Source organism: Phlebotomus papatasi, chromosome 2 (assembly GCF_024763615.1).
Source record: "Phlebotomus papatasi isolate M1 chromosome 2, Ppap_2.1, whole genome shotgun sequence".
NCBI classification, from domain to species: domain Eukaryota; kingdom Metazoa; phylum Arthropoda; class Insecta; order Diptera; family Psychodidae; genus Phlebotomus; species Phlebotomus papatasi.
In genome coordinates this window covers 98,243,790-98,266,454 of record NC_077223.1, presented here as the reverse complement: position 1 = coordinate 98,266,454, position 22,665 = coordinate 98,243,790, and the positions used below count along the sequence as shown (strand labels likewise).

The 22,665-nt window shown below is 33.3% G+C and overlaps 2 protein-coding genes across 4 annotated transcripts; both read right to left on the bottom strand.

Annotated features, from left to right (window-relative positions):
• Positions 1 to 5,655: 5,655 nt before the first annotated feature.
• On the bottom strand, positions 5,656 to 6,750 carry LOC129800342 (UPF0389 protein CG9231). 2 transcript variants are annotated; one of them, XM_055844665.1, is made up of 4 exons: positions 6,593 to 6,750; positions 6,184 to 6,473; positions 6,021 to 6,112; positions 5,656 to 5,908 (listed from the first exon to the last, which is right to left on the bottom strand). In XM_055844665.1, exons 2-4 carry the CDS (start codon positions 6,471 to 6,473, stop codon positions 5,775 to 5,777), a joined length of 516 nt encoding a protein of 171 aa, XP_055700640.1. In that variant the 5' UTR covers positions 6,593 to 6,750; the 3' UTR covers positions 5,656 to 5,774. The 2 variants fall into 2 exon arrangements, with proteins under 2 accessions (XP_055700640.1, XP_055700639.1); XM_055844664.1 differs by having other exon boundaries at positions 6,003 to 6,112; positions 6,593 to 6,736.
• A 74-nt stretch (positions 6,751 to 6,824) lies between these two features.
• On the bottom strand, positions 6,825 to 11,933 carry LOC129800331 (E3 ubiquitin-protein ligase parkin). Of its 2 annotated transcripts, XM_055844649.1 has the most exons (4): positions 11,517 to 11,933; positions 10,457 to 11,446; positions 10,181 to 10,391; positions 6,825 to 10,099 (listed from the first exon to the last, which is right to left on the bottom strand). In XM_055844649.1, the coding sequence occupies exons 1-3, from the start codon at positions 11,769 to 11,771 to the stop codon at positions 10,185 to 10,187; spliced, it is 1,452 nt and encodes a 483-aa protein (XP_055700624.1). In that variant the 5' UTR covers positions 11,772 to 11,933; the 3' UTR covers positions 6,825 to 10,099; positions 10,181 to 10,184. The 2 variants fall into 2 exon arrangements, with proteins under 2 accessions (XP_055700624.1, XP_055700623.1); XM_055844648.1 differs by having other exon boundaries at positions 8,741 to 10,391; positions 11,517 to 11,932.
• Between the last annotated feature and the right edge of the window lie 10,732 nt (positions 11,934 to 22,665).

Below are 22,665 nucleotides of genomic sequence, written 5' to 3'. Positions count from 1 at the left end.
GCAATCTTCTGTTGCAATTAACATTTTGAAAAATGTGACTTCATACTCAATTGCAAGATCTGTAGAATCGTAAGAAAAAGCCAACTAACTAAAACGAGGAGAGTGATTGTACAGGCAATTTGTTTAGCGAGCAATTCATATTTTCTGTAAATTCTCCATGGCTCAACACGATGCCAAGGAGGAAAAAAAATCCCCATGAGTTCAGTCCCTTCTGTCTGTCTTTCTCGGAATCCTCCTGTACTTATTGGCAGTTACAGCCTCTTTCATCTTTACAAATATATATTTTTCTTTTGCAGGACACACTTGCTTACCCTCCTGCCACTTCCACGAGAGATCTCTTTTTTTTCCTGAAAGAAGGACTCCTTTCTGGATGTATTTTTTATCTTCCTGCCACAGAGTTCATCGTATTGAATGGAATTGAATTGGATGTTTCTGGAGAAAAAAATGCAAGGGAGAAAAGGTAAGCAAGAATATACATAAACACCAACAAAAGGCATCTACCTGTAGAGTCTCTCCCTTGCTGGGGGAACAGGTAAATCTTTTAGTGAAGCACCCCTCTTGAAAAAAAAAAGTTCAAAAGACAATCTACTTTGTGTGAACATGAAATTCCATTGAATGTCTGCGCAAAGTGTTTCCAACTATTTCTCGTGGTATATGGACTTGTATTTGAGACCGTTTTTCCCAACTTCTTTTCTTGTCAACACTAATGAGGGAAAAATTCCAGAGAAAATTGAAATATTTTCGTAGAAATTGTCACTAAAGGTACAATTGGTTGGGCAAAGGTATACGGAATTTTGCATTAACATTTAATTTTTATTGCAATTTTCTATTTAATTGCATTTTAATGAATTTTTAGTTGTTACTGCCTTTTTGAAATTAAATACTCTTATATCATTAACTAGCCATTTTAGTGGCTCATTAAAAATTTTATGAATAATTTCAATAATATTTTATGGCAAATAAAATTTATTAGAAAAAAAAAGAGGTAAAAGTGCGTGCGGCAATCTCTTACATGTTTTTATATGTCTTTAAAACTATGTGATTTTTGCTCAATGAGCACAAGATTTAGATTTAGATCATTCAGATATAATGGCATACTTTATAAATAATACTTAATATTTATAAAAATATAAATCATATAATTAAAATTCTTTTGAATATTAAAACCGAACCTCAAGGCGAAAATCATTTTATCATTTACTTTGAAGCTGTGAGAATTTTGTGCAAATGGTTTTAAAACGGAATAACTTTTTGTAGTAAGCTAATTCGTAGCATAGTCAGTAAAAAATAAAATGTCCCATTTTTTCTTCAGTAAAGTAATCTTATTTTAGGCAAAAATAACACTAAATTGATATGAAATCATTCTTAATTATGCACATAATGCCAATAGCCCATAACTTTTTTTTGTCCAAAAATATTTCACTATCTTCCCTAATTAAAAATTTATAATTTTCATTTAATTCATTTATTCACCAAGGTAATGAGAACATTTTTGGGATGTCTGTCGAGCCAGACTTTATCAATTTCATCAATTAAATTGTGCGTTAATGGTCAAAACGCTACCTGGACAAACTCAATTTGATGTTTATTTGGTTTCAAACGGTCCTTGCTCAGCCTTGATTTAAAAAATACTCAGATTTAACAAAATTTTCGTTTTAAAATACTTAGTTTTCCGTTTTTATTGCTCGAACTCTACAAAAAGTTCATGCTACGATGACCAGCAGTCACTTACGAATCCGGTTTTGGGACAGGATTTAACCAGACTAAATAAAAAAAAATAGGAAAAGTCCTTTTTCCACTGAAAAGCAACACTTTAAGAGGTAAAAAGTGTTTTTGGCCTCTACCAGAAGATTTTCGACCCTTGAAGTAACTTATTGAGAGGCACCATTTAGTTCCTAAGATCCATCACCTTCAGGACTTTAATTTTTCCTTTATTTTTGTTTTTTTTAACAGATTTGGACAAATTTGGACATTTTCGAAAGATCTTTTAATTCTGAACCTGCATCGGTCATAATCGGTGATGGATCGGAAAAGTAACGGTTATAGCTTCATTTTAAAAATACTGTGTTTCGCACTTTTTCAGTCTTTTGACCCATATAAAATTCAAACGGTAAGAGATATCAACTTCCGGTCTTCGATGACCCCTCCTCAAATGACATTATCTCGAACCTAACCTCTTTATTTTCCCCCCTCCCCCATGCTTTCCCTATCTCCCAAAAATAGGCCAAAAATGAGGTTTTTCTAACTTTGCATAAAATTGGCCCTGACGATTTCTTTTTTTTTAACATTTTCCACATGATATTTCATCAAAAATGTAAAACTTTATAAAATGGAACTTAATTTATTAATTATAGTTAAAAATAAAATTTGTGAATGATATTTGCTTTAAATTGGTCAAAGCGCTAAATTTCTTGAGTGTAATTATATTGATTTCCAGCTTAATTTACAAAATTCTATTACAATTCTAAAAATACTAAGCCTAAAACATCTAAATGTCGATTTTTTACATATTTGTTAGAATGAAAGGATATTATGTATTACGTTTTTTTTTCGAGATTAATTTTTGTTGAATTACATTAAGGATTATTTGATGGAACTACTTATTTTCGCCTCTCGATTTTGAGTTCGATTTTGAAGAGTCGTTATTTTGTTGAAATTCTGGAAAAAGTTTCAAGTTTTTTGACGTCACGTTGTTTGTCCGTCTTGCCGTCCGGCCGTTATCACGGTTACTATGCCTAGAGACCAAACGGATAGAGATAGAGACTTGGAACTTTCGACCCTCCTCATAAGTCGATCCTTGGACCATTAACATGCCCCTCATTTCTCCCACCTCTCCCCCTTTCCTCCAAAACTATGTTTTTTGGGATTGATCGAAAACGTCTAGGAAAACGTACGAAGCCATTCGTCTTTATACGAGAATCCTATTGAATCATTCCTAATAACGGTTTTTCAATGGCCCTACACAGCGCATTTCTCAGCCAAATGACATGATGTTTGAGTTCGTTGGAAAGGTCTTGGAATTCCTGACAAGGCTGAACCGATTTCAAACGGTTATGAACAGGTTAATAACCACTGACTATTTTTTATCCGAAATTCAATTTGATATATTACTTCTAAGGTATTGCGGGCAATATTTTGACTGATTTGTAAATCGATTCAAATCGGTTATGAACCAGTAATAAATCGACAAATATTTCTGTATCCAAAAATAAAATTTTATTACTCTTAAAACTATTTTGTGGGATCTTTTGAATTATTTATGAATCGTTATAAATCGGTTGAGAACCGATAAACGGTAAATGGTGCGAAATGACTTTTGAGGTAATAAAATATAGTATCTAAGTCACGACTTCGAGCACTTCGTGAAGCTTGGGATGCTTTGCATCCTCTTTTGTCTCTGAATTCACAAGTTTTAACATTCGGCAAAGCTAATTCGCTTTGCCGAATGTATAATTCGCTAATTCGGAGACCGGGATAGATTAACCACCAAATGAAATTTTTCACTGCGTATAATTTGTACAAAAAATGTTTATATGAGACTGATAAATATTTCAATGAATAGTAAGGGCGAAGTATATATTTAGACTAAAGAGTGGTTTCCCCAATATTCCTTTGAAGGAAAATGATAAGACACCATTATCTAATCCTATACGTGGCTAACTGCCCAGGTCTCCCCTACATGAATTCACTTACGAAAATGACTAAAATATTGAAAAATGGTTACGTTGTTCGTAACGAAATATCAAAATTTTTTAAGTAATATTCTATAACTCATTTTTTAGATAAGAGAAAAATCGTCTTATAGAAACTCAGAACTTTAATCTTTGCAAAGATTGAAGTTCTGCTTTTTTTTAAACAAAGTCCCAAAGGATATGCAACGATTAAAGCAAAAAATGGATATAGGGTAACGTGTGGTATTTCTGGACAAGGTGATTCTCGGGACATAATGTTGGTATTTTTGACACTTTAAAAATCCTATAAATATTTGTTTTCTTATTATTTTTAAGTTCTGTATGAAATATTAAGCTCTTTATGCATCAGATAAACATAAAACTTCTAAAAATTTAATTTAATTTAAAGCGTGAAATACGCGTGAATTTTGAGTGTCACATTCCACTTTTTACAGAACCGTCAGTGTGGTCAATTTTGCAGATGTCAACACAAACAGTGCTGAGTTGCCTTCGATTTTAACCACTTTACAAGTGAAATTTAAACTTTTTTTTTATAAAAGAGTGAAATTTAAACCTTCTACTTAAAGGTAAATAATCAGGCTCAGTCGCTGAGAAAAAAAAGAGGGTGCGATTAACTTTTTTTCCTCAGAACTTTAACACTTTTTAGGTGTAAAAATATATCAACATTTTTTAATGTTAATTTTACACCTTTTTAAGGGTAAAATTAACATAAAAAAGGGTAACTGTAACTCCTAATACACCTACAAAGCATAATATTTACACCGATTTCAGATCAATGTTGCAGGGTAAAATTAACATTTCCGGAATGTTATTTTAACTTTTTCGGATTTCTCTCAGTGTGGTGAAATTTATTTGCATAATAGCGGCATTTGTCTGTCCCGAAATACCCAACTGTCCCGAAATATACCATTCTTACTTCTTTAATTTTTTTGCTATTTTGTATAAAAAATTATGCGTTTTTGAACATTTTTCTATCAACAAAGAAAAAAATAATTTGAGAAGTTGTTAAGCTTTTTGTAACTTGAAAGTGCTAAAAAGTGTCCCGAAATACCACACGTTACCCTAATTGCATTTTTTATGGGCGATACAGCTTAATTTAGAATAAAAAACTTAAAAATAATGATAAGAGAACTATAATTGAAAAATTGATTGCTCTTTTTTTTAGAGTGGCACCCAAGAGCGTCCAAACCATTTAAAGAGTGGCTATAAAAACTTATTTGGGAAAGAATTTCACCAAAGTTATAATGACTTTGCTAATTTCTCTTAATTGATTTGTATGGTAATAATGGTCAAAGAAATTTATGATTACAATTATTTCAGCTCTACAGAAGGAAAAAAAAGTGAATTCTCAAGTAAAAACCTTGCACAGATCTTACCCAAAAATAATAATTAAAAAATGAATCTCACAATTGTACTCCTTATTACTGATTTTTCACTTGATTCTCCACACAAAGCGACAAAGAAGAAACCAACAATGGAGTTACTCCTTCAATCAATTATCTCTTTGTGATACATCTTCAACGGCATTTATCATATTTGGCTTTATCCCAAAGAGAAGTACCTTGGAGAAAAAGAAAGAGTGAGGAGGTTCAGGGATCGTTTTTTTTTTCTTGTACTTCCAAATGATTAACGGACAAATTCTTTCATCTTCGAAGATGGTATGAACGCGCGAGAAACAGGGAAAAGGGTGAGATGAGGAGCAATGAAACATGTCCAAATTCAACATTTTTCCTCCTCACGCTCAACTCGATGGTTTTCTTTTCCATCTTCATTGTTCTTCGAATGACTTGGATAATAAATCTCCAATGAGATTCATTTAATACTCTTTGCTCCTCTCCGGTTTCACTGATTTTTTTTTCTTTCTCTTCCTTTCGTGATCTTTGGAAGAGCCAGGAATGTCAGGAAAGATGTTTTACATATCATTTTAAAACTCCTTGTTCATTGCTTTCTTTTTTTATTAATATATTTATATATCGTGAGCTTTGCAAGCTTCCAACTGTACAGACAATATTTATTTACATTGTTTTGCTATGTTTCCTGAAGGAAAGAATTCAGGATGTCGCCAGAGATGAAAATTCTCAATTATTTTGTATTGTACGCTTTAGCCAGAGCAGCTTCATCTTCGCGTTTCTTTTGATCCTTGAGATCAGCATGCCAATCCATATTCATCTTAGCTACAGTATCTCCTCGTTCAGCTGCCTGCTTCCCACTGTACACTGTTTCCGGAAGCCATACAAAAAGAAAAAAAATCAGGGTTATTTGAAATTATTCAGGGAAACTTTAGGAAGATTTTCATGGAAGACTGCACACCGAGTGGAAGAAATTTACCCATAATGATGCATCCTACAAGAGTAGCTATAATCATGTAATTAGATATACGAATCCTCATCTTGCTGCGACTCTTCTCCATCTCTTCCCGGCTAAAAATGCCCCGGGAAAATTTGATTAGAAAAAAACAATTTACAAGAGAGCTTTTTCCTGTCCAACTGACCTCACGTACGAAGGAACATCCTCAATGCTTTTGTACTTTTTCGTCCATACAAGGATGCGCTTCTCAAAATCATCGGGCTTGTAGGCTTGAGTCATAGACACTGTCTTTTTGGTGCCTGCTGTAGAGTCCTTTCCGGGCTCTGTGGGTGTCGTAGCCGGTGAATTTGGTGTATCTTTCTGTCTCAAACACGAACTTCCGGAAAGAAGTCTCAAACTAAAGCTATATGGTATAGAAACTTTTGGTGGGCATACCAGTCTCATAAAGCTCATTCTCACCAACGAGGGCAGCATCTAAAAGAAAATCAGCGCAAAATTAGGTGCTGCATCAACTTTTCCAAGCCATCAAAACGTCAAATTGCACAATCAACAGTTGCTGAAAAATTAATTTTATCAGGACTTATTAGCCATACCTTAATGATTTATGGTTTCCTCTCCCCCCGATGATCAAAATAGATGATTTCCACTGAGGAATCCTAATTTTCTGGAGACTTTCTTGAGTGTTTTTGTTTTGGAAGAGAATCTCTTGAACTTGAAATGCCAGCTGCAAAAGCTCCAAATCGGGCAACTCGATTTGGAACCTAGATTTCAACTTTTTGAACTCAACGGAAAGTACACTGAAAAAAAATTTAAACAAAATCTGAACTCACTAAGAAATTGTATATTTTACTATTTTATACAATTCTTGTATTCTTCATCTATGATGATATCTAAAAATTATTTTAAAATATATTTAGGGAAAATGTGTTTTATATCAGGATTACTGTAACTGTTTCTTATATCCTGCAAAGGACAGTATTAAACTTCTTGAGGTATCTTATCCGGAAAATAATTTTAGGCCACGCCTTCTTCAACAGTTATTCCCAATAGATTTCAAAGGAAGCACTTTAGAAAATATTCATGAGGACAAATCTTATCTGTCGAAGCTGGAACAATATTCCTTTCCTCTTGATCTTACGAAAATAAAAAGATTTTTGCAATCGATCGTAAGTCTCTTGCGTTCTCTTTGCCCAAGATAAATTATAAATCTAGTTTAAACTAAACGCTTCAAAACGAAAATCTGGCAAGCCTCTTACAAATTTCTGACACGCTGTTTGTCCGTTTCTTCCGACCGGTTGTCGCCAGCTCTAGAGGCCAAACGGTTAGAGATAGCGACTTAAGGGGGACCCCCCATAAGTCGACCCAAGGATCGTTACCATGCCCCTCATTTCCCCCTAAACCCCTCCCCTTCCCCTCCAAAACCATGTTTTTTTTGGGATTGCTGTAAATCGCGTCGTGTTTTTTTTTTTTTTCATTTTTGAATATGTGTTGCAGATTCAAATTCAAATTGATAGAATTGTAAAAGAGCAGAAATTTCGTAGTTTTAGTATTGCCATGTAGGTGAAAACATAGAGATGCCAGTTTTTGGTGGAAATTCGTTCATGACGGACACAAATATTTAGAAGTGTGAATTTGCCGAAAATTTACAAGCTTTGTAAGTAAAAGCCAAGAGAAAATTAAGCTAGACGTTTCACAGAAGATTTATTTATAGGCAAACCCTGGGAAGTTGCCTCAAATTTGAAGCCACTTCCTCATATTTCGATTTAAATTTATATGGGAATTTTTCTGCACTCGCTACAGTTATGCTAAATATTTAAAAAGTGAGAAGTTTTTCCGTATTATAAGATGCATTTCCGTATGGAGGGATAAATATACTAAATTTTTGTTTAAATAAATTTTTTCCTCGGAGCACTGTGAGCAGAGTCTGAGATCAATTTAGGAATTGGCTTCAAATTGGCCAGGCGCTTGTTTATAGGATTTATGACAGAGTTTCTTAGGGACTTCTACGAGAAATACCTGTCAGTAGGAAACTAAAGAAAGACACAATTAGAGGACATAAAAGGATTCTATTTATAGGATAAACAATGAAGGCCGGAATTTGGGAAGATTCTAAGACGGCAAGATTTAAAGACAGGCTAAAATTTAACGTTAGGTTATAGATGCTCTCATGGCTGACCCTCCTTTTGTTTCAGATCTTAAATCAGTGTCGATCGCCAATTCTAATAGTTTGATATGGTTGTAATTTGAAAAGAATAAAGAAATAAGTTTCCGTTGGAGAATTTCAACAACTATATGTTTTAGAGATTATCTATGCGGGCAATTGACCATGTGTGAAAATACCGTTGAATTATTCCTAATAACGGTTTTTCAAGGTCAAAGGTAAAAAAAGGTTCTAGAGAACGCGTTTATTAAGCGAATGGGCTCGTGTTTGGGTTCGTTGGAAAGGTCTTGGAATTTTCGACAAAACTGAACCAACCGGTTGTGAACCGATAAGTAATTTTTGCCCGAAAATCAATTTTATTATTCTTAAAATTATTTTGTGGAATCTTTCGAGTGATTTACATTTACAAATTAGTTTAAATCGGTTGAGAATCGGTAAACGGTAAATGATGCGAAAGTACTTTTGAGGGATAGCATCTAGTTTACGAGTTCGACCACTTCGCAAAGCCTGGGACGCCTTGCCAATCCTTTTATAAAATAAAACACGTGCGGTTATGTAAGGCAAATCAAAAAACGATTCATAATTGACAAAAATTATTATTTACTTATTTTGATGTACCGGTATTTTTTGCCATTTTGTACATTTTTCAGTTTACAAGTTTTTAGGACAGGAAAACACAAAATTCTTTGCCAAATTTGCCAAAGCTTTCGGCGTTTTAATGCACGTTCCTCAGTGGTCAAATCTGACATTTGTATCTGAAATTTTGTTCGCAAAGAGGGATGTTCTTTGCTTCTTAATTACTCCAATTAAGGATTTACAGGGAAAATTGAAAATTCGTCGCGGATACTCCTTCTTATACGGGCTACAGACTTAAGACTGAGCCATATGGCTTAACTTTTCAAACTTCTTATCAACCAAAATTTTCCATTAAATATTGACATAGAATTGTATTATCAAACTCAAATAAACCATTAGATTCTAAGTGCCTTGACAGATATGAGGATTAACCGAGAGACGTCTTAGCGTAATAGCATTTCCATCATTTTCCACTAAGTCGTCTCTCGGCTTAAGTCGTATGTGTGTCTAGGGCATAAAAAACCAAGTTATTTGACAATTTTTAAGGATTTTGAGACCTTCTGGGACTAGGTTAAACCTCTAGTCTGAAGACTGTCTTAGACATTGATCTGAGTTGGCCTCAGATCTTATCGTTCTGGTAAATCCTGAAAATTGGGTAAATGTCCTAATTCAAAACCATTTCCAGACGCTTTAATTTTGACAGAAGATTCAACAGATTAAGTTTATATTTTTTCTGAAGAGAATTACATAAATTTGCTCCTTGGCTCTTCTAGAATGTGACTATTTAGTGAAAATTATTTAGATATAATTTGAAAACTTCTTAAATACGAGAAAAAAAAACAAGTGCAAAATGCTTCTATTGGAAAGCAAGTTAATCCAAATGGTGACAAGGGAAAGTTTCTAATTGGAGACAAACAGTGTAAGTGAAACCGCGACGAAATGTGACATTAAAAATGTTAAACAAAACGAATAAATAACAGTCACTTTATTGTGTTTTTCATTGGAAAACATGGTCGATCGATGAAAAATTCGATGGTGAAAAGGTACACTTTTAATTTTTCTAAGAAAAAAACACAAATTAAAATTAGTGAATATGAATGGGTTTTCGCTTTATTTGAAGCAAAATTAACTAAATAATGAAACTGTGGTATAGAAAATATATAAATATAATAATTTAGTACTGTATTTATCGTGAAAACAATGACGTTTCCATTTCGAGTAGCGAAAAATTTCCATTTGGAGCAGGTTTTGAATTAGCTTAATTTACCCTAAAGAAATCTCATATTTCATCAAAAACTTGAAGGGGGCGTGGCTTAAAATTATATTCAAAGGAAGCTTACTCGTAACGTCTAATACTACCTTCCTGTAAATTTTAGGATCAAAAAGAAAAGTTAAAGTATAAAAAAGAATTCTATATCAAGAAATCTCTTCATTTGATGCTCACAAATCTATCCAAACCAGTGAGCTCCCATACATTCGGTGCTCCAGGCAATTTGACACACCCAGCACCACTCAAATCCACATCCTGCCCTCGTGCATACCATGTGCATGCATCCACCGTCCCTTTCAGTAGCCGTACGGCATTTGGGGCAAGGTTTCGTGGAGATTTTAATTGTGGTCCTAGAAGCTTCATCCCACTTTGCATCAGCAGCTCTCTGGAAGCCCAAAATTGGTTTTTAGGATTATTTCATGACTTTTAGGTGACACAGGAGCCACTTACATTGGGATCAACGGAGAATTGCTGATGATTCTCTGACATTTTGGCAGAAAAATCTGGGATACATTCCCCCAAATGATACCCCTGGAGACATTGCCGACAGAAGACATACCCACAGCCACTTTGACACTGAACCCTGCGACAGTCCTCCTCAACCAGGAGACCCATTCCGCATCCAGGTTGTGGACAGAGAACTCCTCCCTGCTGCAGGACAAATTCCTCAGTTGCAAACCGTTGATAGCGATCATAGAGATTTTTGGGCAGCAGACGGAAGTGATGGGTTTCCTCGATGAAGGAATTTGCACAGCCAACGGGACAGGATAGGGTATAGCCTAGATTCTCAGTGGAAATAAATTGTCTCTCACTGAGGCGGGATTGACAAAAATCTCTAAAGCAGTCCAGGCATGTTACATGGCCAGCTTCACAGGGGAAAACAAGGATGGGAGAAGAGGTTTCTGTACAGGCCAAACAAGGCACTTCCATGGAGTTCACCTTGACTAGATTCAGTGCCACGGAGTAATCTTCTTCCCCTTGGGAAGGATGTTCTGCACATTTGAAGAAGAACTCAGCAAAGGGAGGATCTTTCTCTGAAATACTTGCCACGCAAGGAATTTCCTGAGATTCACAGTGTCCTCGGACTTTGTGAGGCTTCAAGACATCGTCCCAGCATTCAGGATCTCGATGAACTGTAAAAGCTCCTCCACGGCAAGTTGCACAACGAACTCTGAGCTTCCCGGTGCAGAGCTTTGAACACTGAGAACAGTACACAAAGAATTGAGCTTTTTGAAGCACCTTCCGGTGTTCAGTGTCTTCAGAATCACTTGTCACAGCAGGAATCTCAGTCTCTCCTTCCAGCAAAGACTCAGACAGTGGTCGATAGATCTCTTCACTTTCACCCTCTTCTTCAGTCAATGAGGGATTGTCAGGGCACTTAATCGGTATTCTTCGACTCTTGACAGCATGAAGAATTGTCTTCTGACCAAAGTCACACTCCTGATAAGTGAAATAAGTAAGAATTTCATCAGAAACTTAAAGAAATGTACCATTCAAAAAATCTATTTACGTTCAAGGTAATTGCGTCTCCCAATTCCTTCCCAGCAAAGATGATCTTCACCTCGTCGGCCGAGGAGAAGCCCAATTGGGGCGCAATGATCTCCTTCACATTCTTGATATCCCAGTTAGGGTCCAATTCCACGGACAACGTAGTACCTGTACTGCACTTTACGTAAACACTAAGAGCATTGGTGATTTCCTTCTTATTGAGCAGAATTTGCAGCATTTTCGTAAAGAAACTTCTCAATATTTCAAATATATTCATAACTTTATTGCAATAGAATTGACTAGACACTATAAAATTATCATAATTGGTAAATATTCTCGACTATTTGGGTTTTTCACAAAAGTAAGCGATTTTGTGCGAAGATTCTCTGACTTTTCGCTGACAGTTCTCTTTCTACACTGCAAAAAATCGAATCCCAAAGCCACCTAGATACCTAAAATTTAAGCCTAAACACTGAAAAAAAATTCCATATAAATATGGAAATTACTTTCATACCTTCGGAAATTAAACCTTGCATAAAAGATATTTAACTTTGCTTTTTAATTAAATATAACTCCTTAAATTTAAATATTTATTAATTATCTTTAATATTCATAAATCCGATAAATCCTAATAATATTTATTTGAGAAATAAAGAAAATTATTAAGGCTTAAACAGAATAAAAAAAAAAACAATATATAAAGTTTTAAAATCATTTGCTTCCTTATATCTTTGTTCTCTTGCTCACTTTACTCTTAATAGTTTAATTATATTTTCAAAAAGATAACTTACTTTTTCTAAAATTATGACATTCATCCACGTCCTTGATTAATTTCAAAATCCGATGTCTTTAAAATCGAGTGTCGAAAAAAATTTTTTAAATATTTAATGTCGGAGAAACTTCCATGTCGTCTAGTTTTGATGATCACCAGGAGGAAAACTTTCCCTTAAGTCCGATAAAAATCTAATGGAAAGACATCCTTCCATATTATTAAATTTAAAAATTATAATATCCCATTATAATCCCACGATTTTGAGATATATTTTTCGACTCCTTACACCTCAAGTAGTCGTATTTTGGTAGAATTTTGGAAATCTGTAGTTTAGAGTTTTTTGGCGTCACTTTGTTTGTCCGTCTGTCCGTCCGGCTGTCGGCACCTCTGGAGGCCACTCTGGGTATATACTCTGGGTAAGAGATAGCGACTTGGGACTTTCGAAAGATTCCCCCACAAAATCGTTTCAACGATCGTTAACATGTCCCTTATATTCCCGCCAATCGCAGGAAAACGCGTCATTCGATTTTTTTCATTTTTGGATATGTTTTAAAGGTTGTCCAGGCAGACATTTCGTCCTTATACAAAAATCCAGTTGAATCATTCCTGATAATGGTTTTTCAAGGTCAAAGGTTAAAGAGGCTCTAGAGAACGTATTTCTCAATCGAATGGTACAGTGTTTGGACTCGTTGGAAGGGTCTTGGAATTCTGAACCGTTAATAACTCGCTTCATAGCCGATAACTAATTTTTATTCAAAATTCAGGTGTTTTGGGTACCGTATATGCGGGTGATTTAGTCCTCCGTGGGCGACTTTGCCCCCTACTGTTATTATTATTATTATTATTATTTATTTCAATCAATACCAATAGGGTCCGCCCCTCTTACATGGTTTGAAAGAGAAAGAAAATCAGAAAATAATAACAGGGAAGAAAGAAAGGAAAAAGAGAAACGAATTTAGCCTGATCCAGACTGGTAGAATCTAGCGATGCCGATCAAAGATGATCTGGCATGCAAAGGAAGGGAATTGAACAGGACAACCCCGTCGACAAAGATAGTTCGCGATAGCTGGTTAGAGTGAGCTCTCGGCACCAAGAGTCCCCGAACCCTGGCAGAGGCCCCAGGAGTCAGAAGTGAGGTCAAGTAGCGCGGACGACCCGATGAAATCAGACGAAACAGAAAAGAAACCGCTCTCTGACGGAGGAGTGATGGGAGATCACAACCCACCAGAATGTTGCGGTGCCTAGAAATATGATCGCGAGGGCCGAGACCACAAACGTATCTAACGCAATTGTGTGTGAAACACCAAGGCTAGACGCCTTGGTGTTTCGCAGTCAGCTGCGAAAATGAGTTCAGCACCGTTAGTCATCACTGAGATGAGAAGAGATCTCACGAGGAGTAGGCGAGTGTTAAACGGCGTGATCTTACGGAAGCGTCGGAGTGTGCGAAGAGTACCATAAATCCTCTGATTAATGTGAGAGACATGATCAGACCACGTAAAGGAGGAGTTAAAAACGACGCCTTTACGTGTTCGTAAGCTTTCCTTGAATTCTAATGTTTAAGAACGATTTTCACCGATCATACCCGGTAGATTGGATCGATAAAGACTACCATTAAGTGCTAACTAGAATTAATGAAAAGCTTACGAACAAGAGGGGGTCAAAGTCACCCACTGACAGTCATTCGCATACGGCGGTAATATTTTGAGTGATTTATAAATCGGTTCAAATCGATTGTGAACTGGTTATGAACTAACCGGAGGCAGCCAAGATCCCGAAATCCCAAAATCGCGAACGGAAAAATCCCGAATTTTCAAAATCCTGAAAGGGATAAAATTATATGGAGGGAAATATTTAGAATAAAATTTCCCAAAACACAGAAAATTTCCCTTTGCCTCCAAGAAGCACGGATATGCAATTGTGGGAGTAGCTATGACACTTTTAAGAATTCTGGATTTTGGCTTTCGGGATTTTGGCATTCGGGATTCTAGCTTTGGGCATATTGGCTCTCGTCCGGGACACGAACTAATAAATAATTTTTGTCCAAAAATCTAATTTATTACTCCTAAAACTGTTTTGGGCTATCTTTTGAGTAATTTATGAAACGGTTCAAATCGGTTGAGAACCGGTAAATGGTAAATGCTGCAAAAGTACTTTTTAGATTCGGTTTATCCGGTGGCAGCCAAAATCCCGAATTTTCAAAATCCTGAAAGGGATGAAATTATATGGAGGAAAATGTGTAGAATTATTTTCCAAGACACAGAAAATTTCCCTTTGCCTTCAGCAAGCGCGAGTGCAATCGTGGAAGTAGCTATGATACTTCCACGGATACTTCAGGATTTTGGTGTTCGAGATTTTGGCTTTCGGGATTTTGGCGTTCGGGATTTTGACCGGGATCATGTAAGGGCCTTTACCGACCTGAGGATTAGCCGAGAGACGTATTAGCGTAATTATATTAGAAATAATAGTTAAACTACATTTCCATCGTTTTACACTAAGTCGTCTCTCGGCTTAAGTCGTAAGTGTGTCTAGGGCATAAGTCACGAGTTCGAGCACTTCACAAAGCCTGGAATGCTTTACCACCCATATACATTAATAACAGAAAGTATAATTTTACTGAAGGGTTAATGTGATAGAAACTCAACCAATAATATCCATCATCAAGGTGCATCTCAACTGCAGTGTCGAATAAATTAGAAATTAGAAAATTATTTTTCACGTGATACAGATTTTATTTCAATTTTCGTTGATATACATAAAATCTTTTTTTCTCTGCATGTCTATAATTAGCATTTACATTATAATTGAATTTTCATTAAAGGTCATAATAAAAGAAAACAATAGATATGTGAAAAATTAAGGAGTAAAGAGATAATATTGTCTAAAGGTGTTTTTACTGCTTGACTCATTCTCTGGACATATAACACTAAACAATACTTTTTGAAATCCTTTTCTTTTTTGTTTCAATAAATATTACTTGAAATAACATTTAGGTGACTTTTTTTTATACCCTTCAATGTACACTATTAACTTACTTTTCATTCTAACAACTAAAAAAGAATATTCACATAACAAGAATAAATGACTATTCCTCATCGTGATTTTCAATGATTTTTTTTTACTTTTAAGTTCAAAACAGCAATTTCTTGGCGAAAAATGATCAAACTTTATTTTAAATGTGAAACAGGAAGTAGAGTTTTATTTTATACTTAATTTTCTTTAAATTACCTTTTTTCCATAGAGTATTGTTTATGTAAAAAAAGGTAAAAAATGAATTGACTAATTTGAATAAAAGTAATGCTGGAAGGTGAGCAAAAATACATTTTTTGTTGTTGTTGAAATTTCTGCCTGTTTCGGGTCAATATTTACAAAAATATAATTTTACTTTTCCAATGAACGAGAAAACATTTTCAAAAAATTCTCTTTTTTTTGTTCAAATTTGATTAACTTCTTTTAAAATCTATTTGGTAAATATTATCTCCGTTCATATAATTTAATATTCCTTTTTTTTTAATTTAAATATAATAGACACGTAATGTTTACTTTTAATTTTAAATATTCATTTTCATTTAATATTTAGTCATAAATCTGCAGCAAAGATGTATTTTTTTAGTTCACTAAATTTCATTATAATTTTTTTTTCATCATGAAAATATTCAAGGTATAGTTAATCAATTTTATTTGGTGCTACGATTGTTTTTTTTTATCTCAATAATTATTTTGTCATGCCCTTCTCAAAATAATGCCATTTGAAAAGTCCATTGAAAGTATAATTTCATGTATTTACGATTTCTTTTCTTTTTATTTAACATATACTTGTGTGTATATTCTTTATCATTCCTTCAATCTCCATACTTATTGAAATTCGCGATATTTACTTAAATATTCTTTAAAGTTCAACCATGTCTCGGAGACGAAGTCATTCCTGTAAGAAGAAAACACCAAATCCATTTGAAAAAGCTTTTCATCAGTGAAAAACTGATCATGAAATACTTTAAGAAATTATTGCGGAAACTCTTTTCACACATTTATACAGATTTATTAAAACGTGAGTTTACAATCGCACACCAAAATTAGAGAAAAATGTATTAGTCATCGAAATTACATTAAGAAAAAGCTATAAAAAAGAATAGAAAAAGCAATAAAATCTTGTGGAAAAAATAGTCAAGCACAGGAATGTATGATAAAATGAGAAATGCATAAACTTACTTCAAACAAAAAAATAATTATAAGTGGTTTTAATTTGCTTTTCTTTTGCATTGAGTGACACTAAAAATCTACATTGTGACGTCAGTAACGTGTTTTGGTGTCTAAAAATAATGCAGAAATATATACAAATTAGTAAAGATTATTTATATTTTTTTTAGTATAGCAGACTATAGTGAGAGGCCTTTAAAATGACTTAAATTAAAATACATTTTGAGAAATATGCTGAAGAGGAAAAAGTATAAATTAAATGAAATTTTGTGCGGAGTTGGAAAAGAAATGTTCAACCATTTTTATTATAATTTTTATTTTTAGATAGACAAAATAACGCTATTCTCAGTTCTCTATACTCTAAGTAATTTTTATCCCATTTTTACTATAAATACAATACGCGATAATACAAAGCTGCGTCGTTTTTCGACGAAAAAATCGATTAAGAAAGATAGATACAGTATGACTCCAATATTATCAACGTGTTTGATTCTTATATTTCCAGGATTTCCTATGTTTATTAGTCACTAACTATTAGTTCACTTGTTAAAATTATCTAAGATTTTTAATTAATAAAAGTTGTTTAAGTTCAATATTTATCTCTAAAATTTTACATATTCTTCCAATGGTGCTTAACATTTTTAAAGAACAATATTATAGGAATCATACTATATTTTTCACGAGGACTTTCGCCACTTCATTAAGGGGTTATGTGGGTCACGAAAATTAAAAAAAAAGCATGATATCTTCTTTGATTTTCTTTCGATATAATAAATACATTATTTAGTTCAAACTCTTATTAGTCATATTAAAGTACAAAATTTGAACTATATTTTCTGAAATTTTCATTTAAAAAATCTAATTAATCGAAGACGTGTTTGAAAAAAAAACTTGCGGTGGTCACGATTACTTAGAGTATATTCATCTGAAGTCAAAAACAAAATAATGTCCTATTAGTAAATAAGTTAAACTCGTACTTGAAGGAAGAATTTAGGGAAAGAAATGTATTTTTGAGAAAATTTAATACAAAAAAGTTGGTGTATTTCTTTACACCATGTTTCATACTCTAATCAATCGGGAGATCATTCGTCCAAGTAGGAGTTTAACTCAACTGCTAACAGGCTTTTGACATTAGATTTACTCTGAGTAATCGTGACTACCAAAAGTAAGTTTTTTTTCGTCCCAGCATCCCAGACTGCGAAGTGCTCGAACTTATGACGTGATGATATTCCTCAAAAGTACTTTCGCAACATTCACCATTTACTCAGTTCTCAACCGATTTGAACCGATTCATAAATCAGAAAAGATTGCTCAAAATATTTTATAAAAGTAATAAAACTGACTTTCGAACAAAAATAAAGTTGGAACTGGTGCAGGCTGCTCAGGAATTCCAAAAGCTTTCCAACGAGCCCAAACATGCCAAACATAATACCATTCGGTTGAGAATTACGCTCTCTAGAGCTTTTTTTAACCTTTGACCTTGAAAAATCGGTATTAGAAATGCATCAAAGGTATTTTCGTATATGGACAAAATGTCCGCCTTTGTAATCTTTAATGGCCTCTACACATTAGAGAAATTTATGTCCATATTAAAGCAAATTCCCAACTCTTGTGTAAGAAAAACTCTTCAATATGGAGAATTTCTCTAGTGTATATGGGCCACAAATCATACATATTCAAAATTGAAATAAAAAATCTGACGACGCGTTTTCGAGCACTTCCAAAAAACATGGTTTTTTAGGGGACTGGGAGGAATGAAGGGGAAATGAGGGTAATGTTAATGGTCCCAGGATCGACTTACTGCTCTACCTGTTGAGTTCGAGCAGTAAAACGGTCTCTTAAAGTCAAGTCTCAACGGATGAATTTTTAAATGTCAATTTCACACAATATTAGCTTAAATTTAGTACTTTATTACGCTTAAGAACTTGAATTATTTTTTTTAATTATGCTGAAAAAAATGTTTTTATATAATAATGCACTTTTTTAGTCTTCGTGACCCACGTAACCCTTAACAAAAAATGTGCATTTAATTAAGTTAACCTATTAAATGAAACACATATTGATAGAATGTAACTTATATAATGATGTAGGGTCAAGTATTTTTCAAAATCAAAATCTTAGAAATATTTTAAAAGAAGACTATGTTCCTGAACTCAAAATTATTGAATTTCTTAAAAAAAATTAATCTGTATAATGAAATCTAAGTTAAATTTCGCGAAATACCCATTTTGTTTAGTTTAAATTTAATTAGATTAAATCTATTGTAAACATAAAAATGTACAAAATGGCCTTAGTGGCTCAGTACATAAATAAATATATTATTATTATTAAATGAAATTTGCTGTAAGAAAAATAATCCAAAAATAGAGCTCAAAATTTCTCTTATATTTTGTAATTATACTTTTATTATTCTTTCAATCTGTTTAAATTTAAGTCTCTTTTCTTTTATTTAAAAAAAATATAATGAATTCTAAAATTTTCAATTTGACAAATTTTGCCCCCAATTCTCCTTCAGATTCTAAACAAATAGAAAAATCAAGAAAATTTTAAAAGGCCAATAAAATATTCACTATGCGAAATAAATAATAAATAAATTAATTATAGTACTTATATTGTTCTGACTCTCGGATATTGTAGTTAAATGTTTGAAAAATACGCAAAGTTCAGAATTATTTTATTTTCAACTTTAAAAAAATATTTTACCAAGGTAGATCACAACCCTAATCATCGCTAAAAGACATATCCAAAGATAAAAGCTAAATCCTTGGACGTAATTTTCAGATAACCCAAAAACATGATTTTATTGTGAACACAGATGTAGGATTTAACTTAAGGGCATGTGAATGATTTCAATTGTGATTGTATTTATAATCTCCTAAAGCCTAACTCTAATCATTTCGTTATCGAATAAACCAACTAACATATTAGACGCAACATAATTTTTTTTGACATTTAACAATTGCAAAATTATGCCAAGTTTGAATACGTCAAAAAATAGATTTCTTATCAGTAAAATATTCCATTTTTGTCAGTAAAAATGTAAAATTAAACATAATTTAGGGTGATTCATAAGTTCTTAATTTTCCATTTTTACAAACAATATTTTATTATTTTCATGCACTGAAAATTGAATATTTGGCATTTGAAAATTGATACAGTAGACTCTCCCAAATTCCGGCATTTGGGACCGAAATGTCAACCGAATTAGAGAAATTCTGGCAGCAAATTGTTTGAAATGCAACGATTTTTTGTTCATCTGCATATTGAGTTTATATGCTCATTGCTATTATAAATTTCATGAAAACCTCATGAAAATCACGAGGTTTTCATGAAATTGTGGAATTTCATGGTGGAAATTTCATGAAAAGCTAAGACAAATAATGACAAATTTGAGTATATTTGCTTCATTTGATAATCATAATCAAACTTGAAAAATGACAACAAACTTTTTTCGAATTTAATTGCCGCCCGAATTATAAAGTAGCTCGATCTTAAAAGAGTCGAATTAGCGAGAGTCTACTGTAGTTACTGGCCATCTTTATCTATCTATTATCAAATCTTCTGAAGCCCTATGGGAATGCTTTCAGGCTTCGCATGTTCTCTGATTTCGAACACTTATTATATTTTACATATTCCTTTAATGAATCTCTGATCTATTATTTTTTCAGGAAATGTGCGACTTAATAATAGTTATTAAAATATTTGGCTATAGGGTAACTGTACCAAATTTCGGCATAGTAACATGCAAACGTCCTCATGTTTGAAATATAATATTTTTAACACAAAATGTAAATTTTTTATAACTGTCTTTTCAAAGTGTTGCTTGAAGCCTTGTAGATAGTTTATCGACTTTGTTTTCTTCAAAAACATTCGTAATAGGGTAAGTGTGCCAAATTCTGGCCAGCTTGCAATTTCGGCCATATTTTTTGTTCCTCGAATTTCCATGAATTTTTACTTTTTGCATACTCTAAGATTATACAATAAAAAAATAACAAAAAATGTCTCTTCGACGAGCAAGATAATCTGAGAAAGATATTGAAAGAATTCTGGAAGGGTAAGGAACTATGAGAATGAAGGTGGCCGAAATAAGCCACCAATGCTATGTCTACATTTTTATTCAATTTAAAATATATTAAGAATGTTTTTAGAGAAAATAAAAATGATAAACTGTCTGCAAGGTTCCAAGCAACACTCCTAATAAAAGAGTAACAAAAATATTCAATTTATATTAAAAATATTACATTTCAAACTTGAGACTTTGTCGCTTGCATGCAACTATGCCGAAATTTGGCACACTTACTCTACATTTTAAAATGAATAAAAATGTAGACGTGGCTTTGGGTAATATTTCGGCCACCTTGAATCCAATAGGTTCTTGCTCTTCTAGAATTTTTCCAAAGTCTTGTTCGTCGAAGAGACATATTTTTGCATTGTATAATCTCTAGAGCATGCAAAAACCAAAAATTAATAGAAATTTGAGGAACAAAAGAAGTGGCCGAAATTGCAAGCTGGCCGAAATTTGGTCAAGTTGCACTAAATAGGTTTGATTAATTTAAGAAATATGACAGCTTTCTCCTAATTGAATTATCCCTATTTCACGATAATCCAATTACTTTAAAATCCAAATGAAAATCTATCAGTTCAACTCTTCTAATCCAAGGAAACCTTTCCAACTCTGCGTGCAATTTATCAAACCTAATCTTTTAAAATCATGTGCATGATTCATTCTAATTAATTCTCAGGACATACCATATTAATTGAAAGTAAGGGAGAAAAAAGTGCAAACTTGCAAGACTTGTTATAGGAAGGAAGAAAAGAGAGTAAGAAAAAAAAACTTAGAGAGTAATTAGTTGTAGAACAAACCTCAACACATATCCTACATTCAGCTTATTTCCATTTTATGTGAGAAAAGTATAGCTTATTTATTTTTTGAAAACATTTTTGTTTTGTCTGGTATTTTAATGATAATGATTTTATTGTCCTGAAGATTTTACAGTTCAAGGAGGTGATAGACGAAACGCAAAAAAAAGAGAAAAAGAAATATTTGTAGTGTTAATATACACAGCAAATTTTTTTAAGGGTGTATAATTTCTCACCAAAAATCTTCCCAAAAAAAAATCTTTTACTGTACAGAACCAAGTGAGATTTTTTTTTTGGTGGAAAAAATGGACATTGGATCTACTTACCGGGAGTGTAAGTGGTTTGCTCACTAGTGTTGAGTGAAGTGGACTCTGTGGCTCCGGCGTAGAAGGGATTTGTACTAGGAGCTGCTGATGGTGGTGGTGGCATCGCATAAACTGGCATACCAGCTCCACTGGCCTGTCCAGCGGTCGGCTGTGAAGTTACAGGACCACCTCCCACCTTCACATCCTCCAGATCAGCCAAATCCTCCTGAAAATAGATGACACTATGCCTCAATACCTTCCACCTAACTATCTAACCCACTTCTTAACACCAAAATTTATCTTTTCTTAAAACACCAAAATACTGTGTTCTGTGTGTTGATCTAATTAAGGATTCTTCTTTTTTTTTCTTACTTTTTGATTGGAATAACAAAGAGCATGCAAACAAAAAACGGGAATAAAATCGAAAGAAAGCCATGAAAATACCAATGATTGATTTCGTTTGTTTTTTTTTCGATTGATGTATATATTCGTTTTGGGTGCCAATTAATGTGTGAAGATGGCTCAAGAATGTACTTACTCGTCTTCTTGGTTGTTGAGTCGTTGGACCTGATCCTCCAGGCATATTACTAGCATTGCCTCCGTCTCGCTAACAAACATAAAAAGAAGGAAGAAAGAAAACAAAAAAAACCAATAATTTCTTTTTTTTCCGGAACAAAAATATTTATGAAGTCAAAAAGAGATCTTCACTTTCAGCAAAAATCAAAATTTCCAATCAAAAAAATCACAACAAAATACAAAAAAAAAAAAACAAGAATTTTCCTAGATTTCGTAAAAAAATTAAAAAATAGAAATAACAGAACACCAATTTTCAAATTGAAAAGAAAAACATTTTGGTCTCAAATGAGAATGTGAAAAAAATGAAAACACGTGAAAATGACAAAAATGATTGATGAATTTGTGAGGTTATTTTTTTTTTAATTTTTCAGTAGCAGGAGTACAACCACTTTGCAATGATGTGATCTACTAATAACAAAAGTATTTGAGCATAATCACATTAGTATTAATTTATAATAGATTTA

What these genes read in the sequence shown, in the direction of transcription:
- LOC129800331 (XM_055844649.1), bottom strand. Translation starts at nt 11,771, where the DNA reads ATGAATATATTTGAAATATTGAGAAGTTTCTTTACGAAAATGCTGCAA. An exon ending in GAGACGCAATTACCTTGAAC is followed by an intron (nt 11,447 to 11,516) that starts GTAAATAGATTT and finishes TTCACTTATCAG; the next exon opens with GAGTGTGACTTTGGTCAGAA. An exon ending in AATTCTCCGTTGATCCCAAT is followed by an intron (nt 10,392 to 10,456) that starts GTAAGTGGCTCC and finishes TTGGGCTTCCAG; the next exon opens with AGAGCTGCTGATGCAAAGTG.
- LOC129800342 (XM_055844664.1), bottom strand. Translation starts at nt 6,473, where the DNA reads ATGCTGCCCTCGTTGGTGAGAATGAGCTTTATGAGACTGGTATGCCCA. An exon ending in GATGTTCCTTCGTACGTGAG is followed by an intron (nt 6,113 to 6,183) that starts GTCAGTTGGACA and finishes GGGCATTTTTAG; the next exon opens with CCGGGAAGAGATGGAGAAGA. An exon ending in GGGTAAATTTCTTCCACTCG is followed by an intron (nt 5,909 to 6,002) that starts GTGTGCAGTCTT and finishes TTCCGGAAACAG; the next exon opens with TGTACAGTGGGAAGCAGGCA.